Below are 21,033 nucleotides of genomic sequence, written 5' to 3'. Positions count from 1 at the left end.
TAGATAGATAGATAGATAGATAGATAGATAGATAGATAGATAGATAGATAGATAGATAGATAGATAGATAGATAGATAGATAGATAGATAGATAGATAGATAGATAGATAGATAGATAGATAGATAGATAGATAGATAGATAGATAGATAGATAGAATAAACTAATTGTACTTTGGGGACAAATTGTATTTTAAGGGTATGCTAGTAAACAGCAAACGTAATTTGATGCCACTACTATAGCAACGGGAAACAAACAACCTCAATATCTATTGAGTAGAATTATTTGATTAAAAAGTGGAGTGATTAATTAGTGAGCTATTTCAATTATGCAAAAAGGTGTCAAAGAATAGCTCGTTAATCATACCTGTTGTCTTTGAGAATCTCTCTTCTTCAAGCTGCGTCCAAACATGTCAAGCTGATTCCAAGTGGACAGTCGGGCAGACAAAAGACATACAACGGGAGAGTCAGGGTGCCTGATCACTTTACGACTTCCGACAAAAAAAAAAAAAAAAAAGGAAGAAAAAAAAGTTACATTACCGTCAAGGGGCAGCCTTCACAAAATGAAGTTGGGATGTTCCGCGTCGCAGCTCCACCCTGTGTGCACATAGACAATCAAGACAAAACAAAAAAAAAAAAGAAAAGAAAAAAAAAGAAAAGAAAAAAAAAGTAAAGTACTGGTCAAGAATGAAACTCATTACGCTGAACTGCTGGAATTCTGACATCGAGGCAAAAACAAAACAAAAAAGGTACTCTTGATATGATTCACTTCATCCATACTTATGATTTGTCTATTTCCTATTTTATCGGTCATTTCATTGCATAGCCAATGGATTCTGTCTCACAACAAACCTTTCAGCAATTGCCATGTTTGGACGCAGATCAGTGGCTTTCGTGCAAGATCATCTCAGTTAAGTAGCTCGAGATTAATGTGAGGAATGATGAGGACGTCTGACCCTTTGCCAGATTGCTATAAGTCCCCTCATTAACTTCGAATTAAGGTGTTTAAATTCTCCCCAAGGGAAAGAAAAATAACTTCAGGAAGTGGAGAGTTGTACACCCATCCATCTTTATGTCCATCAATCGTAGTGACGGACAAATGAAGCTTCATAAAACGCTTATATTTATATTTATACTATTAGTTCAAAAAGCCAGGGAAATTGTAACATATTCCCATTGCATTATCATTTATCTGTAAAAAAAAAAGCACACCATCTTGAGTGAAAAAAAAATCACAAATGCTTCAATTTCCCATCATTACGATTGACTAAAAATTACATTACAGTTGCTCAGGCCTCAGTTAACAACCAATCAGGGCTCACCTGTATTCTGAGTTGCATCATATGACATCCATCCTTCATGAAACTAAAAAGGAGCTGTTCTGCTTTACTTCACGTCGTCTCCACTGTCCCACTGGCTAAGTCTGTCAGCACTTATTGAAGTTCAAAGACCAGCATTCTGCAAGCTGGTACCCAACGTGACACTGAGAAAGTGTTGGGAACATCAAGTGCAGACTTCAGCAGCTCAGCTTTAATCCTTGTGAGAAGGTCCGCAAAAAAAAAAAAAAAATGGCACAGTCACAAGGAAGACAACTTCTTTCCTATATATATATATATATATATATATATATATATATATATATATATATATATATATATATATATATATATATATATATATATATATATATATATATATATATATATATATGGAGACATATATCCCAGCTTTACTTACACTTATTAAAAAAATAAAAGAAATATTTTGACATGAATTAATGGCAAAAAAAATAAATAAAGCTTGCAATACTATTTTTTAACAACTTACTACACAATGAATTTGAAACAAAAACCTTATGAAAAAAACATGAGATTTTCATTGATTGTGTGGAAAACATTTTATTTCCTTTTGACATTTTTATTTTGCAGGCTGTAGAAGATAAATCTATCTTCTCACATATGGAAATGCAAAATCTGTGTTTTAAAATAATTCAGAAGTGAATTAATTTTCAGGCTATGAAAAAAAAAAATCTCAATACTTGCATTGGAATTCAGTCAACTCCAAGTTCATATACTATACATTCACAAGGTTAAATAAATATTTCAATTTCAAATAAAGTATATATTATACTGCAAAGTATTTAACTGAAAGGATACTTTTATAGATACCTGATTTATAGTGATGGATAAATGAAACGTCATCAAGCATTTGTGATATTTTTTTAACTCCTCTAGATGGCACTCTTGGTTCAAAAAGGCAGGGAAAATTTCATACACGTCCACTGCACTACCATTTATCTTTAAACCAAGAGAACCACGGAGAGGAATGAAACAAAATCACAAATGCTTCATGAAGCTTCATTTTCCCATCACTACTGATTAACATGCAGCACATACATAAAAACAAGATCAATTCATTTCAGTATCACAATAATTCCCCATTGATGCGACCTGAGAGCCTGTTGGCTAAAGTTCATACAATAATACATACAATAAGAAGTGCAGAATATTGTATGTGACAAAATGTTTCTGTCCCATGTTTTTTTTTTTTTTTTGATATGATGGCAGACTTTAATTTTTCCATCTTAAAACAGTCAGTCACGAGTACATCTGTGCTACATTTTGATGCTATCTTCCCTTTATGGATTAGTTGAGGAATGGGTGATAGAAATAAGAACACAAAAACACAGTGTATCCTGATTGGTTCATAAAAGGGACAATTATTAAGAGGAACAATAGAAGATGTTGGACACTTACAATAAAGTACACAAGTGTTAACATCATTCAGGTGTAAAAATCTCACACTGCTGTGACTACTTGTGAGGTCTCTCCATGGACGGAACTGTGGAGAACATCTGCAGGGAATCTACCGTGCTTTTATGGGCTGGAGGTGAAATCCTTCTTTCAAGCTATATGAGTGAAGATAACCTGTGTGTTCTCTTAAGGCCCATTTTTTCTACATCTAGACACAGAACACTGAGGAATTTGCTGCACATTGTGTCTGGAAATGTCATCTTCAATTTTCTCTCGTCTGGTGTTTCTGTGTTGCTTAGAATTGGTGTGTGCCCCAATATATTTTACTACATGTGTCAAAGGTCTGCAACCCATGTCTCCAAAGCCACAGCCTTCTGCTGTGTCTGTTGATGACTTTAGAAAGTAATGGGTTTTTGTTGAAATTACAGCAGTTTGTTGATAGTGACAGATAAATGAAGCTTCATGAGGCATTTGTGGTATGTTTTTGTCATCTTGATGGCACTCTCAAATTAAAGATGCAGTGTAAAATTAACACGTTTCCACTGCACTAGTGGTTCTCTTCAAACCTAGCGCATCATCTGGTGGAGTAAAAAAAAAAAAAAAAAACATCACAAAGTGCTTCATGAAGCTTCAATTTCTCATCAATATGTTTGGCTTTGTGACATTAGCTGAGTCGTAAATGGTTCCGACCTAAACCCTGAGAACATCATTTTCATCATTTTCAGATGACATGCAAGGACGTCAACAGGAACCCTACAGAGGAGCACCAATAACTAGCGACGAACAAATGAAGCTTCATGAGGTACTTGTAATATGTTTACCACTCCTCTAGATGGCACACTTGATTTAAAGAAGCAGGAGATATAATGCAGTGGGATAATTCCACTGCATTTGGCTTTAATTTTAAACCAAGAGCACCAGCTGGAGGAGTAAAAAACAAAAACAAAACAAATCCACAAGTGCTCCATGAAGCTTCATTTTCTCGTCAGTATTTGCTGGTTTTCTAAATGTAATACTAAATGTGAAGATTATAGTTATAGCTTGAATGTTTTGACCTCTTAAAATATGTGATTATCTAAAAATAAAAGGTACTGCGGTGTCCAAATCCCTAAATTACATCACATTGAGAATAATAATAAATGAGGACTACAATAAATAAGACATACTGTGTATTCTACATATACATATTTACAGCAATTATAGCAAATGAAATAACACAAGGTAAACAAATAAACAAAAGAAGAGGTCGTGATGGATGGATTTGAGCCATGTGGTGTACTTAACACCAAAATGGAGGGATGTCCGGACATGAGCAGCTGCATGACATCATTTTTGCAGGCCCCGAACGGCAAAGAATGGTAAAAAAAAAGAAAAAATGGCAGAGGTAATATCTATTAAATGGTATAATGTATAAGTGCATATACCTGACACCAGAGTAGGATTTAAGACACTGAAATGTGCAGAATAGAAGGTGATTCTGGAGTACATTTGCCACAGTATCCTCCACACGTTCCTACCACTCTGCTGCCATCCTGTGGCCAAAAAAAGAATAAACTCAGTTATGTTTAACTGCATCCTAATGAATAAAAAATAAAATATAGTAACTGGGAACAGTGGGAGTCCTGTCTTGTCCTCTTTGGAATCCCCCACTCCCTCCTCACACAACTTGCCGTGATTTAAAAGTGCCTTCAGTGGCCAGATTGAAACGACTGGCTATGGATATAAAACTGTGAAGATGTCTTGGCATCTCAGCTGCCTTTTGCCAAAAAGGCTTGCCAAAACCCAGACTCCTAAGCTTGATTTTCATATGAAAAGAAAAGAGGGGTGGGCACTTGACAGAGCAGCTGCCTAATAAGGGTCTTTTCTCCACTTGTTTATGAGGACAAGCTCTTGGAATACAAAACTACTCAGATGCAGCCAGACCAAAAAGGGTACATGGAAGAAAATGGCTCAAAGGTGAAGCCAAAATTTACTGTCAAGGCTCATGCGTTTACATACCTCTAGGGTATGTAAACTTATGAGCACAACTGTAATAATAGGCATACTGATGTCTACTATTAAACAGCAGCTAAGTAACCCAAAGTTTCAAATAATATTCCCCATGTGACCCTGTAATATACCTGTGATTTCTGTATATCAGCCACAGCATAATTGCCTTGAGAGGTCCACAAGGTGTCTGCAGCGACTTTAAAACCTGTCCCTGAGAGGTTGATGTTGAAGCGCCCCTGTAAGTACCACAAACACAACCAGTAAATTATCCTTCAATATTTAAAGTTCTTTAAGAACAAATGTCTGGTTGGCCGTATGAAAAAACTATTTATATCTAGTTTTGCAAACAGTTTCACAAGAACATTTTATGCAGACAATTTTAGGTCAATCTTCTGTCATCTGGCGGTATTTAATGTCTCTGCAAGTCTCTTAAAGAATACTAAACGCATTTAACCATTTTGAGCTATAAAAAGTATATGTTTTGTTTGTAGTTAATATGAGAACTCAATTATTTTTCATGCACAGTTAAGACTGTTAAAATATAGTTCACTCTTGCTGTCAAACAAAAATGACAAAATGTGCTCAGACCTCAGGGATGGGCCAATCACAGCCCACTGGTTCTGGGCGTTATCAAGCTGATCCGTGACTGGTTGTTAGCAAAGCCCTGAGCACATGATGTCATTTTGAGCGGCGCTGACATGATAAGACGTTAATAGGAACCCTGCTGAGCGACACCATTGATTGGTGACAAATGAAGCTTCGTGAAGCACTTGTTGGCATCTTGCTTCAAATATCTGAGACGTAACAGCACCATCTACTGGAGTAAAGCAAATCACAACTCATTTTTCTATCACTACCATGACATCAGTGTTCAAAATTATTTTAGTTTGCATTCAGTTAAATGCATGCAGTTGAGATGTAATAAAATACGGTATTAAGGTATTAAGGGGTATTAAGGTAAGTATTAAGGGGTTAAACAATGTTGAAGGAAAAATGAGGCTTCTTGAAGCACTTGGGGTATTTTTTAGACCTCTACATGATGCTCTTGGTTTAAAGCTAAATGCTAATGAAGAGGAAATGTATTAATTTCCCCTACTTCTTTGAACATAGTATTTTATGAATTTAAGTGTTAGGGCCACGGGTGACATGGAACACATTCCATAGAATTTTGTGCACCTTGGAAATAAACGGCTCAGCTGAACAGCTTCTGTAGTTCTCACCTGCGGACACTGAGAGGCGCTGTAGCAGTCCCCCGCTGTGCCAAAAGGAACCTCGTTGCCTTCACGAGTCAACGCAAACTGCCAGTCTGTAGCTAAATGATTGAGAATAAAAACAATATGATGTGACAGGCTTTATTAGGACCCCCCCCCCCCCCCCACACACACACACACACACACACACACACTGTATTTAATTTGAATTCTCCTCACATGCACTCGACTGGCAAAAGTTGATCCCACAAGGGAAAAGCTAAGGTTATTTACTTCAAATCTTTAGTTTGCTCAGCACTTCTGCTTCTAGGGTGTGCAATATCAATGTAACAGGATCTTGGCCATCCCGGCCTTGTAATTGAGCGTTGTTTAAATGAACATTGAGGACATCTTGAGTCCATTAACCCTTCATGAGCATGGGTGTAATTAAATGGCAGGGGATGCTCTTATTTGAGAGTAAGGCAGGATGTTTTAAAGTTTTGATCACATATAGTGAGAGTGACGGTATACATGCCCTTAATTATCTCAGGATGTTGTTTTGTTTGCGCCACCCTCATTAAGAGCTGGGAAGCTTCACACGTGGGCTCGGGCAACTCACTGATGATATTCATCTTGCTCGGGTCCAGGCGGACCTTAGAGAAGGTGGTGAGGCCCGCAGCGGGGTAATCTCTGCGACAGTCACAGTCTTCTCTTCTGGACCCGTTGGCTGGACACTGGAAGGGATCATTAAGCCTGGAAACACACATACAAACGCACACACACACAAACCTGAGATCTGTTGTACATTTGCCGCTGTTAGCTTGCAGTTTACCTGAAGCCAAAGAGCTCAGAAAAATTTTCTCCCTCCCCTGTTGTCAAGGTGATATACTCTCGTGGATTCTCTGTCTGCATTCCTGCACAGTAGACCTGAGGATAAAAATGAAGAGTAATTGAGAAAACAAAATGGAGGGCAGAAGAGGCTAGCGAGGAATTTAAAACCAATAGCATGATAAAGGAATTGGATCTTCAGATAAGCACAATTGCTTTCTTTTCTAAAGAAGTCAAACAACTGGCCAGTCTGCAAAATGCATCCTGTGGTATTTCCCCTGACAGTGTTACAAAATATGGTCCAGCCAACAGTTATGAAAGAGGCAGATGCGCTGTTTGCAAACATATTGTTTTACCACGACTCAAAACAATCAATATCTATCATTAGGACTGGATAGTAACTCAAATTAACTCAATTAATCCATCGTTTTAAAAATTGACAAAATGATTGAAAATGAACTAAATTGTGAAATTGAGGATTTCCACAAGTGGCAGAATGCTAAAGTAGTTACTAAATACATCGTTTAGGCATTGAAGCAAGATGTGAATTTTAAGTTATGTTAGTTAAATGAAGCTTCATGAACCACTTGTGATTTTTTTCTCCACTAGATGGCGCTCTTGGTTTGAATATAAATGCAAGTGCAGTGGAAATTTATTACATTTAAAATATTCATATTTTTAAAATTCCTTATGGCACCTTTAAAGGATGTTTATGAATGAAGCTCTGACATTTTTTTCACTCCTCTAGATGGCACTCTTGTTTCAAAGAGAAACATATTTTATATATTTAATATATTTAATATATTTCCACTGCACTAGCTTTTATTTTTAAAGAAAGAGCACCTAGAGAAGTAATAAAAAACATCACGAATTCCTTATTGTGCTTTTTAATGAAAATGACATCAGTTTCTCAGAACCCAGGTAACGGCCAATCATGGCTCAGCTTGTGAATGTCACATGACCTCAGAAAACAGGTGAGGTGTGATTGGTTGAATGCTAAACATTAACATTTGTGTGATTATTGGAGTGACAATCTTACTGTATAATACTTACTCTGTATTTTCCTAATGTATGTATTTATTTATTTAATACAATTGAACAATATTAAACAATTTACCTTGATAGCATTTCCTTGAATATTCAATACATGTTCACCATCTGGGAGCAAGCCATTCATTTGACGTACATCTTGGCAGGTAGATGGCAAACGGCCTTGGGATGAAAAAAACAGGAATGCAACTAAGTACGATTGGTTTTAGGTATGAATTAGATATCATGCGTTCAAAAAACTCATTATAAAAACAAATTGGCTTTTGATGCCTGTCAATTTCTCTTCAGGGGAATTGGGACTCACAGCTTAAGGTTTTGCAAACTTTTCTGGCTTCTGGCATGGCATGAAGTGAGCATTTATTACTTTGCTGGCCATCTTCTTTCACACACTGCACCATCCTCTCCATCAAGCCATCTCCACAGCTGGCTGAGCACTACAAATGTGGTGGACAAGAGTACAGAAAAACGTGATCGTCTTTCATATTTTTGATTTTTTAAGATCTAGTTTTAGATTCGGTTTTGTGTGACGAGCTTCATGTTTATCGTTTTTACTCACTGCGCCCCATGTTCCAACCCTCCACTGGTGCAGAGGTGGACAAGGCTCCAGATGACAGGACATATACCTCTCAGGAGGTGTCCCTGGGCAGTTGGAAAGAGACTGATGACCATACTCATAGTTCTCATCGTCCATGTGCACCTCGCTGCAGGAAATCCGGCGCTGACGGTAGCCCTGGCCACAGCTGGCTGAACACTGAGAATTTTTTTCAAAAATGACTAGCATGAAAAAAGCAACAATATCAGCATGAACAATGGTTTACACGATGCAGGCTCGTATAACGCTCACCTCGGTCCATTCTCCAGTGATCCAGATGAATTCACAGGCTTGGACGATGCAGCTTTCGATATCTGGCGGTCTAATTTGGTTCACGCAGTACATTTCATGGACGTCCTGTTTGTTGTGGTCCACACATTGCAAAACTCGTCTTCTGTGACCTGATCCACATGATTTACTGCACTACAGTGGAGACAGAGGACAAATTGGGTTAACAACAATAAAAAAAAAGTACATTTTATAATCATCTCAAAGTATTACTGCAATAGCTTGTGGAAGGGGTTCTCAAATAGAGCAGCAAATCTAATTTAATGCTGTGACAGGAAAAGTACATTATTCTTTTCAAATTAAGAGCAAATTGAATAAAACATGAAGCAACATCGCAGAACTGTCTTATAGGGACTCTGTAATAAATAATTTTACACTGTAAGAAAAAAAAATCGCCTTCCCTCAATCAAAACAGATTACAAGCAATATTAATAATTAAATGTTAATTAAATTTGACCTTTAATAATCCGTATATAGACATGAAAAATATCCCAAACTAATTTATTAAATTTAATTAATTTGCTTTTGTTTTCTATTCAGAATTACTCATATTTAATGATAGTTGTTTAAGGTTTCGTTTAATTCCTAAGTACTCAATGCTAAAAAGTGAATTTTAATTAGTAATATTGCTTGTGATCTGTTGCCTGATTTGAATTGAGTAAATCTGATCTTTGTTTTTTTCTTACAGTGCAGGTCTTTATTTTGTTAGGTCTTAAATGATGTATAAAAGTTTAATAAATGAGACATGGATGGCACAGAACATTTTTTTTCAAGTGCAAATTGTGAAAAAAGTATAGAAAGAAATGAGTGTGTATTTTCAAGAAGAACCAAACTAGAGCGCCTGGTAATGATGGGCAAATGAAGCTTCATGAAGCAGTCGTGATATTTCTGGACGACTCTAGATGGCACTCTTGATTGAAAGAGGCAGGGGAAATGTAATATATTTCTCCAGCACTAGCATTTATCTTTAAAACCAGAGCACCACCTAGACTAGTAAAATAACATCACAAGTGCTTCATGAAGCTTCATTTTCCCATCACTAGACACGGCCGAGACCTGACAGATGTTTTCATAAATGCGTATTTATTCAACACTGTTAGTGAAATGTCTTTTATCTTCCATGATCTCGCATCAAAGGATGGATTTATGTTGCCGTTCGAACGTGATACGAGAGACTGGAGAAAGCTCAACTTGCGTCACACATACAGCTGAGGCTGATTCCAGCTGGGCTTCATCGCTTCATGCGCAGGACTCATGTCAAACAACTAAAATACCTGGAAATGTTATTAAGCTGTGCAGCTGTTGCGAGGAATGAGAATGAGCTAACCCTTTACAACACTAACCCTCTGGGTACTTAAATAAAAGTGACGGTAGACCAGTGATGAGTAAGAATAAGCTTTGAAAATATGTGTGATTATTTCATGATTAGTATTTTGGGCTTCAAAGCAAATTCTGCATCTTTTAGGTGATGGGGGGAGTATTTAGCAACATCTAATGAAGAATGAAAACATTATTCGTTTTAAAAACCCATTGAACTTCAGTAATATGCAAATAAATGTGTTGTATTTCCAACAGAACAACAAAGAATAAGAAGATAGTTTACATGCCAATCGCATATAAAGGAATGAGGAAGAGGAGAAAACGAAAAAAGATGGTTTGTATACTAATCGCAAATAAGGCAAGAAGGAAAAGAACAAAATGGAGAAGGAGGAGGAGCAGGAGATGGAGAAGAAGAGGAAGAAGGAGGGGTAGGAGGAGAAGAAGGAGGAGGAAAAGAAGAAAGCAAGAAGAGGAGGAGGAAAAAAGAAAGAAAGAGGAGAAGAAGAAAGCAAGAAGAGGAGGAGGAAGAAAGAAAGAAGGAGAAGAAGAAAGCAAGAAGATGAGGAGGAAGAAGAAAGAAAGGAGAAGAAGAAGGTAAAGAAAAGAGGAAGAAGGAGGATAAGGAAATGGAGGAGGAGAAAAAGAAGGAGGAGGAGGAGGAGAAGAAGAAGAATGACAATGTAGCTCCGCCCCTGAATACGCCACTAATTCGTTCCACTGAGCATGTTCGAACATCTTTGCCGATTAGGTGACCAAATCAGGCTGTTTTGAAATGAACTTTTTTTGGGGGGGTTTCCTATCAGTGAATAAAGCAAGGCGTAGCCCTCCTCCTTTTCCTGGCTGCCGCTGCTCTAGCAGACAAGCCCGCGGCCTCAAAACCGCATCAGAACTTTCTCCCCACAAGCTCCAATAGAAGACAAAAAAAAAAAAAAAACAATTTCCACACAGAAAATCTCTTTCTTACCGCCTGCCAGTCTCCTTCTCTCCACCAGTAGCGTGAGGGACACTCAGCGACCCGGCAGCTTTGACTCGACGGCGGACGCGAGCGCTCGGGGCAGTCGGTCTCGATCGGGCTCCTTCGGGTCCCGACCTGGCACGTGACCTCCCGTCGCTGGATGCCGTCGCCGCAGGAGGCTGAGCACTAAAGGCGGAACAGGTACCGCTTCATAACAACTTACACTTTGTAACTTTTCTGTGCGTGGCACAAATATATGAATAAAATATAAATATGAAAACAGAGTTCATGCTGTATTTGTGTTGCATGTTTTGTGTGCTGCTACTTTCATCTTTCTCGGCAGTATTTTTTACACACATTTATGTTTCACTTTATTAGGTACACCTGCCTTATTTAAAATTGAGACATTTGTTTAATGTGTTTGTTACTCTGGGGCAAATGTGTCTTTATTAAAAGCAAAGACAAGAATGAACAGAGCAAATGTGTGTTTCTTATTAACTTATGCAATAATTATGAAATAGGATTGAAAAGGTGTGAATATATTGCTGTATTGAAAAAGAGGCTATGATGATATATTATAAACCTGAGAAACCGCACAGAATCAATTATTCTAAAGTGTTTGAGCTACACTTGTTTCTGTAAATGTGTTACATCTGTCTCGATGGCAACTATTTATTTTTATTTAGGCTATATGAATAACCCGCTAGTGTAACAACAGGACAATTTGTATTAATTTATTGAGAGATTTATATTTATAATTTATGGAGAAGAAGCTGCAGGACTAGATAAATTTTTTGTACTTCTTCTTCTCTTTAGTATATAAATTGTACTGAGTGATACAGTATGTTTGATACAGTATTAAAATCATATTTTTTTCGGATTCTGTCTGCACAAAATTTGTCTTTATAAGTTAACAATAGTGATGGCTCAATGAAGCTTCGTGTGGTATTTTTTGACTCCTCTAGATGGCACTCTTGCACAAGCTTCATGACGCTTCATTTTCTCATCACTGGTTCACAATCACTCAATTTTTGAGTAGTAATGAACTCAACTATTACGCTGTCAAGTCAATATTGATTATATTACTCCTGAAAAAAGACATATACTTATGAACCGATGATGTATGTAAAACGGTAGCGAAAGTAAAAAGGACACAATGATTTGTTTTGTCTGGTTACTTCTCATCTACTCATGAACATTTCATTCGTATAATTTTTTATCAGAGAATTCAATGCGGTCTACTTTGTTCATTGATCATGTTCAATAACTTTGATCTATTTTTCTTTCCAAACAGATGCTGTTAATAACTCCAACTCACAACTAATAACTCCTTGAGTTCAACGTGGGTCCTAATACCATTATTCATTCATTTCACTTGTATTGATCAGGTGTGACGTTTCATCTGTCAAAGCAAAAAGCAGTCTCCTTTCAACCACGTGTTATCATGCTGAGAGGACAATGGAATATCATTTCCTCCTGGCCTCATTCCTGCGCTGCAGCTGTTCTGCAAAGACGCACATCCTTTCTGATGTACGAGCTACAGATGTGTTTCTGTGCTTGGATGCCTCTTGGCCAGTGGGGGGAATTCCAAAAAAGACTACACACGCAAGCGCTTGAAAAGATAGATAAACAGTTGTGTAGTAAAGAAAAGTGCAGCCTTGTTCTTGAACTAGAAGCAAGCAACTTGCCATATGTTTTCTTTTCAATAGAGAATGAAGAGGAGAAAATACAGACGGTTATGAGAGGTCATTTGTGGTTTTCCGAGTCTTCATGGCATTTAATCAGGCGATTAGAAGGACAATTTCAAAACAAACCTTAGTTTGGAAAATTACATATGGACACAGAAGCCAGAAATAAAAGCCAGAAATGCTTTTATTTTGAAATGGTCCAAAGCATCTTGCCGCCGCATGACAGCTTGACGGATCTATCTATTGCGCTAGATTCCCGATGCGAACAACACAAAGCTGTTCCAAAATTGTGTTAAATCGATAAATGAGGGTGCTAACAAACAACTTAGATACGCAAACATTTATATTTGACATCTGCTGCCTGTGTTTACTAGTGGCTCAGGCGCCAGCATAGTTGCATCTAGCATAAATTAGCCGCTAGCTAGCAGTGGTCTAGTGCTCCAGATAGGCTGGCATGATATTTGTAAATTACTCTGCACGCTTTGATGCTGACAACTTGACGCAGTTTATTCCTACTGATTACATTTTGGCCATGCTGACTCAAATGTGGTGTTTTAGCGGGCAAATTCTATTCAGACCAAATTTATAAGGAGAGATTTGTCTAAAATGTAAAGTTTCTAGAGAGGAAAGTAGCTGTTGGTTAGCACAGTTTAAATTTAGGTGAGCAAAAATGACATGTTTTTATTTTCGTCCGAATTTCTTCAATAGAGGCAAACCTTCACGCAGATTTTTACTACGCTGGAGTTGCACCTACCTTTTGTGGCATGTGCACTACATCTCTGCCTAAATTGATAGGCGCTAAATTTACAAGCAGGCAAAACTAATAATTCTCTTATTATGAACATTTATTTTTATGGGTGTGTGAAAGAAGCCTACCTCCTCCCAACTGCCAGTCTTCCACTTGGGACAGCGACCACCTCGGCAGCGCCTCTGTTTGCGAGGTTTGGGGGTCAAGTGATGGCAGTTTTCGTCTTGGACAGGCTGGCCTGAGCTGGTCATGCAGCGCACCTTGCGAGACTTGAAGCCTCGTCCACATGAGGCTGAGCACTGAAAGATATCAAGAAAATTAAAAAACAAACAAAAAAATACTATTTTTTTCACATACAATTGATACACTTGAAAATACATTTGTTTGACTTGCTGTCAATTAAAAATGACAACAAGACATGTTTACAATCGATAATATATACTGTATTTTGTCAATCATTAACAGGTCTAGTACCAGATATTTTTAGACACTCCGTCTTGAAGGTATTTTTTCAAAATATATAAATAAATAGCAGGCATTAAATGAAATGAAATAAATGGGACTAAAAACATAAAATTGCGTCATTGGGATTGAATGAGTTCATTTGAAAACAACTTTTTTTGATACTTACAATCAATATCATTAAAAACACAGTTTTTCACTTTTTGTCGACTGAAAACAACAAGACATGTTAGATACTAACTACTTAGTTGAGGCATTTAAAGGGATAGTCTAGCTATTTTTAGCAGAAAAAAAGTTAGTACAAAGTTAGTTTTAGTACTTGCCTTTCTCAGACACTACTTTAGCGTAACACTTGGAGATATTTCAAAAAAATATATAAATAAGTACCTGGGACAAATGTCTGCACTCCTAAAAACGTAAAATGACATATTTGGAACTGAATAAGTTAATTGGTTACCTTTTTTTTGTTCATAAATAATCAACACTTTCAAAATCACGTTATTTCACTTCACTTAAAACGACATCACACGCGCTGAATGCTCAGGTAACAATCAAACAATCACAGTTTAGTTTATGAGCATCACATGACCAGCAGGTGAGCCATGATTGGTGGTTTTGGGATCATGAAATATATTCAAGCACAACAGACGAGCTATTGCATTCCTGCATAACTTTAGCCGGCCAATGACAGTATGCGCCGGATCAACCCGGCAGAATTTCCTTTCACTTCCAGGTTCACCGAGTCACTGAAAGCCTAACTTGTTGTGACAGGCAGACACTCATGCTCACACACACACACACACACACACACACACACACACACCATGCAGTGTTACAGAGGGCTGGGAAGGGGGCTGGACTGAGCTCGGATAATCACAGGGGGCGTAGTACAGTATTTTGGGATGGATGAAAAGCGACAGGCTGAGAGTTGAATGAGTACGTGGCCCAGCGTGCAGTGCCGTCCCGTGCTGCAAGATAATGTACTGGACAGGAACGCCGTGTGACCTTTCACCTCATTTAGAACTCATTCATCAATGGAAAGGCTAATAAAAAATGTGATTTTTTTTTTGTGACAATAAAAGTATGACTTTCCAGAAATTTAGTGGACTGACTTCCTCATAAAACACAGTGACTTATTAATCTGATATTGCAGGTCAGTGTAACCATAAGACAATATTAATATTTCAGATGATGAGGTTGGAAGTGAGTAGAGGCAGAATGTTTCTGCAATCTAGGTCATCCCTCGAGTTTTATAACCGTTTTACGAGGGTTTTCTTTCTGTTGTTATGCATTGAAGTGCCCTCAGAATACCCTGAGACACGCAACCGTTGGCTCCAATTGAAACAACATGTGTGATAACTGTAAATGAGCACCCATGTGCAGGCTTTATTAGCTTCTCTGGAGTTCTGTAATTACTGTATACAGAGCAGCACACACAAATGCGTGTACTGTACATGTGACCTGTATGAACACACAAAAACCTCCGCACATCCTTTTTTTAATCTCCGATTTAAACTTTTCGTATGGTGATATATCGGTCAGTTACACCCTGAAGTGAACACTGATTAGCTGTCATTGTGATTAACTTTAAAACATTGCCCCAGCAACACCTTCGATAAAGGTAGAGTGATTCTTTGTAAGAAGAATTTTGATTTCCACAGAAGCAGCTCAAGTTGAACTTACCGCATCAATGCAAAGCAAAAAGCTGTGACTGAAGCCACAGCTAACGATAGCAACAAAGACGCTATTTTATTGCCATTGCATAGCTCTTTGCCCAACTTAAACTCGATTGCAAATACAGCAAATGCAGCAGAAAGTAAATAGTTACAACTGGTGATGGGAAAATGAAGCTTCATGAAGCACTCATGATTTTTTTTTTTTACTCCTCTAGATGTTGCGCTTGGTTAAAACATAACTGCCTGCACAGTGGAAATATATAAAACTTCCATTGCCTCTTTGAACCGAGTGTGCCCTCTAGAGGAGTATAAAATATAACAAGTGCTTCATGAGGCTTCATCTGGCCATCGCTAGTTAGAACCACATCTGTAAAAGAAACTAAATGCCTGAAGCCACAACTTAAAAAAACTGCTTGAGGGTTTTTCTAAGACATTTTTAGGTGAGATCAAAATGAGATTATTTAGATCAATTAGTTACAGATATTAATTAACTAGACTAATATTTCTAAATTCTTTACAGCATTAACTGTCTTTGGTCTAAATCACAGGTGTCAAACTCAAGGCCTGAGGGCCAAATCCAGGAAATTCTAATGACTATAAGTTTCTGACTAAAATACCCAAATTTACAAGTTGCCCTCAACTTTTATCTTTAACGTCCACAGACGTCAATGGTCGTGAATGAGTTTAAATTAAAACACGCTTCGTCCTCCCCTCTCCAAATCATGACTCCGGTTTCTCAGAAGTCCGTCAGTAGTATATGGGGAGGACAGGGAAGGGGCCCCGTTCCAGATCAAACGTGATCTTTGACCCTGCCAATACACCCTGGCATTGTCTTGCTGACGACCCGCTCCATTCCAGTCACTGTCACTGGCCCCCACATTTGTACACTGACTAGACCAGAGCGGAGGGGGCCTGACAGCCAGGGGAAAAGGACACTGGCGGCCACATAGCAGAGCGAACATCCGAATCCCGAAAGGGCATTAAAGTGAATAAGCACGGTAAATAAGCCGCGAGGTTTACGGAGGCATTGTCACGCAGGACAAAGATTTACCTTGATGGGAAGAGCTTTGAACGCCCCCGCCACAGACGGTAAAATCATGATCGTTCAGAGGGGTCAGCGGAGGCCCTGACCGCATAAAATAACAGTGAGATTGCTCAGTGATTTGTGCGGATTCATTCAGGAAAAACACGCCATTCAGTAGACTGCTCGGGGGGAGCTGGCTCGCTATTTGACCGGCATTTCTTTTGAAAACTTCTGTCCCAAGCTTTACATGAGATCTTATACTCTGAACAAAGTTGGGTCAAAAATAACCCAATTGAATGAGAAAAAAAAAAGACAAATTCATATTTCGGGGCTGTCTATAGTTGGGTTATACAAAGAAAACACATTTTGGGGGATTGTTTAGATTACGGTTCATTTTGTTGTGGTACAAAATCTAATTTAGGCCAAAAAGATGTCAACATGAAAACCCCACGAAACAACCTCAAACTGTGTTGTGTTGTCAGTTATTGAATTTTTGAATGCAAAAATTTGGTCAAAATGAATGACCTACAAAACAAATAAAAAAATGGATTTTTTGCAGGTGTTTCGTTTTCACCTACCGTTCTTTTTGACCCCCTAAAAAATGACCGAAAATTTTGGGTGAAAATGAATAACCCACAAAACAACCTGACTTTTGTAGAATCAAAATATTTTTCGGGTCGAGTCAACAAAACCCAAAATTGGCTTTTGTTTTGTAGGTTATTCCTTTCACCCGCATTTTGAGTCAAAATGTTCAGGGGGTCAAAAATAAAACTGTGTGGAAACGAATAACACAAATAGCCCATAAAACAATGTGAAACCAGGTTATATTGTGGCTTATTCATTTTCACAGATTTTTGCAGGGGTCATCAAATCATCAAAATCTTTTTGGGACAAAACGCATTTGGTCAGATTGAATAACCCACATAACAACCCAAAATTGGGTTGCCATATTCGCCCAAATGTTAAAAGTCATAAAAAGTTAGGTCAAAATAAAAAACCCACGGTGACCCAAAATTGTGTTGTAGATTATACATTTTGCATTTTAAAAAGTCATTTTGACCCAACTCAAAATGAATAAGCAATAAAACAACCGAAAACTGAGTTGGTCTGTGAGACAAAAGATTGTGTGAAAATGACACTAAAATTGCTTTCATGGCTTAAATTGTTGGATTTAGAGAATAACATCAATTTTGCCTCCATTTGGGTAACTTTTAAACCAATAGTTTTCGACTGTCCTATGTTCTGATAAATGCTGGAGTATCATTGCAAAAAATAATAAAGAATACTTAAATAATAAAAAAAAGCCTTAAACATGACCTCTACTTCACTTTAATTATAAAATGTTGTGGGAGTGAACAGAAATCCAACGAATCCATAAAAAATTAAATATTGACACAACATTATAATGAAGTAACAATAAATACAAGTAATTACATAAATGTACAGAAAACGCTTCTTGAAAAAAGACTAATACTGCCATTCATGGATGCGAGACAAACCAAACGCTTGTTTCAAGAGCCTGTGAAATTGACGACAGTGAAATGCTTCTATGTGCAGCATATAAACCAAAGTATCATCGACTGAAAAATTAAATAGGACAGAAATATATGGAAAATGAGCGAGTCGTGGTAATATTGTGTTCAATTTCCACCAAATTGCTAATAGGCAACCACACGTGTGAATCATTACGAGCAACAGCTCTCATTAGCAGATGATGTGCAGTACAAAATGTAGCCACTGCTGTGATAACAGGCCCTTAAAATAAAGGTGTGTGGTCACTTGAGACATTTATGACCAACTGGGTGGGCTGCAAGCAAAAGCTGTCCCTAACCGCAGATTGGATCACCTCTCACTGTCCGCAAAAAAAGTATTAGCAGGTGGGAAATGAGATGAGCCCCAATCTGTGTTTTGCGCTCATCAAGTCGGGTCGACGCGAGGGAGAGAAAGCTGTGGCATGGGGACTATCATAACAGAGACTGAGGTAGACACACTAGGTTGGCTCAGAGTCAAGAGCTCTGGATACAAATAGTATAAACTCCCCCTGTGGTCACATGGTTTATGTACTGTATTTCAAATGCACATATTAATAGGCCCTTGTTAGAGTGACATTCAAAGACACGTCAACATCATGATACTTTTGCACCTCTTTGTATTAATCTACACAACGCTTCACGACATGACGGGTCGCTTGACGCAATGGTTCATTTCTGAAAGGTTTGGAATCTCCCTTGTGTGGTCAGAGCACCATCTTAATTAGTGACGGCAAAACGAAGCTTCATGAAGCACTTGTAACATTTTTTTTCCCTCTAAATTACGAGTGTCCAATCTTTTTCTTTAGGGCTGCATAAAAAAAATAGGACGATGAAAGACTCGTGATAAAGTTTTTTTTTTTTTTTAACTGTCTCATTAACTCATTCGATACCAAAGACATATTTTTACGTTGTTTAAGAGTCAGCACATTCAATTCCAAGTACTTAGAACATATATTTTTTTCTACTAATCACGTCACATATGTGATGTTTTTCTCGAAGTGCTACGAGACATACGGGACAATGCGCCGCCTGTCAAGTCCCTCATTCGTAATAAAAGCCAAACGTTGTTAGAAAGCCAGCCAATCCTTCAAAATAAAGTGTATTTCTGGTCCGAGTAGCGTCTGACTCTATTGGCCTTGGAGGACGCTTTTATTTTAAGTTCCTCCCGGAAGCATAGTCACGACAACCAATGTTCAACCAACTTGATAATCGTTGGCTTCCAGAGTGAACGCCATGATTTTTTTTCTTGACTGATGTTCTTTTTTCAGCTGTTTTAGTCATTTTAAAAAGTGCTACGTCCAGACTTTCTGTTAAAATTGATGAGTAAATTAGTCCCCCTCCCACATTGCCTACCATCAAAACGTTTATTACTTTTTTAAAGGACATGTCAAAATGTATTTCTAAAATATCCCGTGGGTCCCAGAAATGTGGATAATGGACCCCAAATGGCCCCAGGGCCTTCATTTGGACACCTCTATGCTAGCCAATGCAAAGTGTTAAGTGCTTCATGAAACTTCATTTGCCCAACACTAATCTTAAGGTCATACTTTCATGGCAAGCTGAGTTTGTGATGGTTTCGCGTGAGGTATTGTTGAGCATAGCATTTTAGCAAATCCAAGTACTGTATAGAGCAAATACTGACATGGATACACTCGGAGCACCGTTGAAACAGAGATTGGAGTTTTACATACCTAAAGTCACACTAGAGAAAGTTGCGCCAAAGCCCTCTGCAATACTTGAAAAAAAAAATGGCTACGCGCACTTATGAGCACAAAAAAAAAAGTGACACTTTATTTCACAGCGCTGGTACTTTCTATATGGACATGCAACAGCACAACTATGTAAGATTAATACTACATTTTGGGTGTAACACTGATGCAATTTTAAACCGACTAATCAATTACCAAATTACTTAGGAATAATTTGAGAATCGCTTATTTGGACCTACAATTGTCCAAATGTTTTCATCATCGGAATTTCATCATCTTCATCTGTATGGCAATAATTTTCTTGAATCAAAATAAGATATTTGAAAACATTTACTTTTACCTTAGAAAATAATTATGACAAGCTGCGGCCAAAACTAGCAAACAAATCATTGCCTCAATCATTGCCAATGACGGCTATAGACGTCAAAGATCTATTTTGACTGGACTGGCAGTGAATATGTTAATTATTCACTATACATCGCTGGCATATATATGAACACTAAAATGCATTTCTTGCAGTAACTGGATCTGCCATTTGGCGGAAAAGCATTTAACTCATTCACTGTCACGCGTCTATCAATTTAGACATCGAAGAGAAAACGATGTTTTTTTTTTTTAAATCAAGGTTTTGAAATTCAAAATGTTTAAAAATCAGAATCATTGATTAATCAACAGATTATTGGATAATTAAAAGTATTGCTTTCTGGTTGGGGAAGGATAAATATCGTCCTGTGACACATCCTCTTCATTTGTCCACTGTATTGGACATTTGTTTTTGGTCTTTATTTATTTATTTTTATTTTACTCATTTGAGCTACCGATTTAAGTTTGAGTTCGCTCAGTGTGAAATTCTTAGAGGGACATCCTGAACTTTCCAACGACAACCCGGCCTATTCTTTTGTTTCCACTCTAGCAGGCGTTTGTATTTGGTGTATGTATTTTGTTCGATTCATTCAGTCCCAATGTGCTCGGTAGAGGACATCCCGGCCTTTCAAATGATGTCTCATGGATGGAATGCAATTTACGGTCTTACTGAGACAAAATGGTGGAGACAGACAAATGAAGCTTCATGAAGCATGTGTTTTTTTATTTCCTTCCTCTAGATGGCACTCTTGGGTCAAAGAAGCGGGAGGAATTGCACTAGCAATGATCTTCTAACCCAGGGCACCATCTTGAGGAGTAAAAAAAACAAAAAGTGCTTCATGAAGCTTCAATTTCTCATCACTACAAAA

General features: G+C 37.8%; 1 protein-coding gene across 2 annotated transcripts in view; it reads right to left on the bottom strand.

Moving 5' to 3' along the window:
- Positions 1-3,398: 3,398 nt before the first annotated feature.
- Positions 3,399-21,033, bottom strand: part of adamts9 (ADAM metallopeptidase with thrombospondin type 1 motif, 9) — a 51,743-nt gene continuing 34,108 nt past the window's right edge. The window contains exons 29-39 of one of the 2 annotated variants that reach the window (XM_088424018.1): positions 13,527-13,697; positions 10,972-11,148; positions 8,652-8,822; positions 8,364-8,558; positions 8,107-8,241; positions 7,875-7,988; positions 6,762-6,856; positions 6,549-6,682; positions 5,960-6,051; positions 4,871-4,975; positions 3,399-4,282 (exon numbers count right to left, since the gene is read on the bottom strand). In XM_088424018.1, the coding sequence (XP_088280144.1) occupies positions 4,193-4,282; positions 4,871-4,975; positions 5,960-6,051; positions 6,549-6,682; positions 6,762-6,856; positions 7,875-7,988; positions 8,107-8,241; positions 8,364-8,558; positions 8,652-8,822; positions 10,972-11,148; positions 13,527-13,697 (1,479 nt within the window). In that variant the 3' untranslated portion in view covers positions 3,399-4,192. The remainder of the gene's footprint in view (positions 4,283-4,870; positions 4,976-5,959; positions 6,052-6,548; positions 6,683-6,761; positions 6,857-7,874; positions 7,989-8,106; positions 8,242-8,363; positions 8,559-8,651; positions 8,823-10,971; positions 11,149-13,526; positions 13,698-21,033) is intronic. The other variant, XM_088424019.1, reaches the window with a different exon arrangement.

This window comes from Hippichthys cyanospilos, chromosome 9 (genome assembly GCF_059441005.1).
Source record: "Hippichthys cyanospilos isolate Australia breed blue-spotted pipefish chromosome 9, RoL_Hcya_1.0, whole genome shotgun sequence".
Lineage (NCBI taxonomy): Eukaryota > Metazoa > Chordata > Actinopteri > Syngnathiformes > Syngnathidae > Hippichthys > Hippichthys cyanospilos.
Note: the sequence above shows the minus strand (reverse complement) of the source record. Positions and strands in the feature narration are given on the sequence as shown.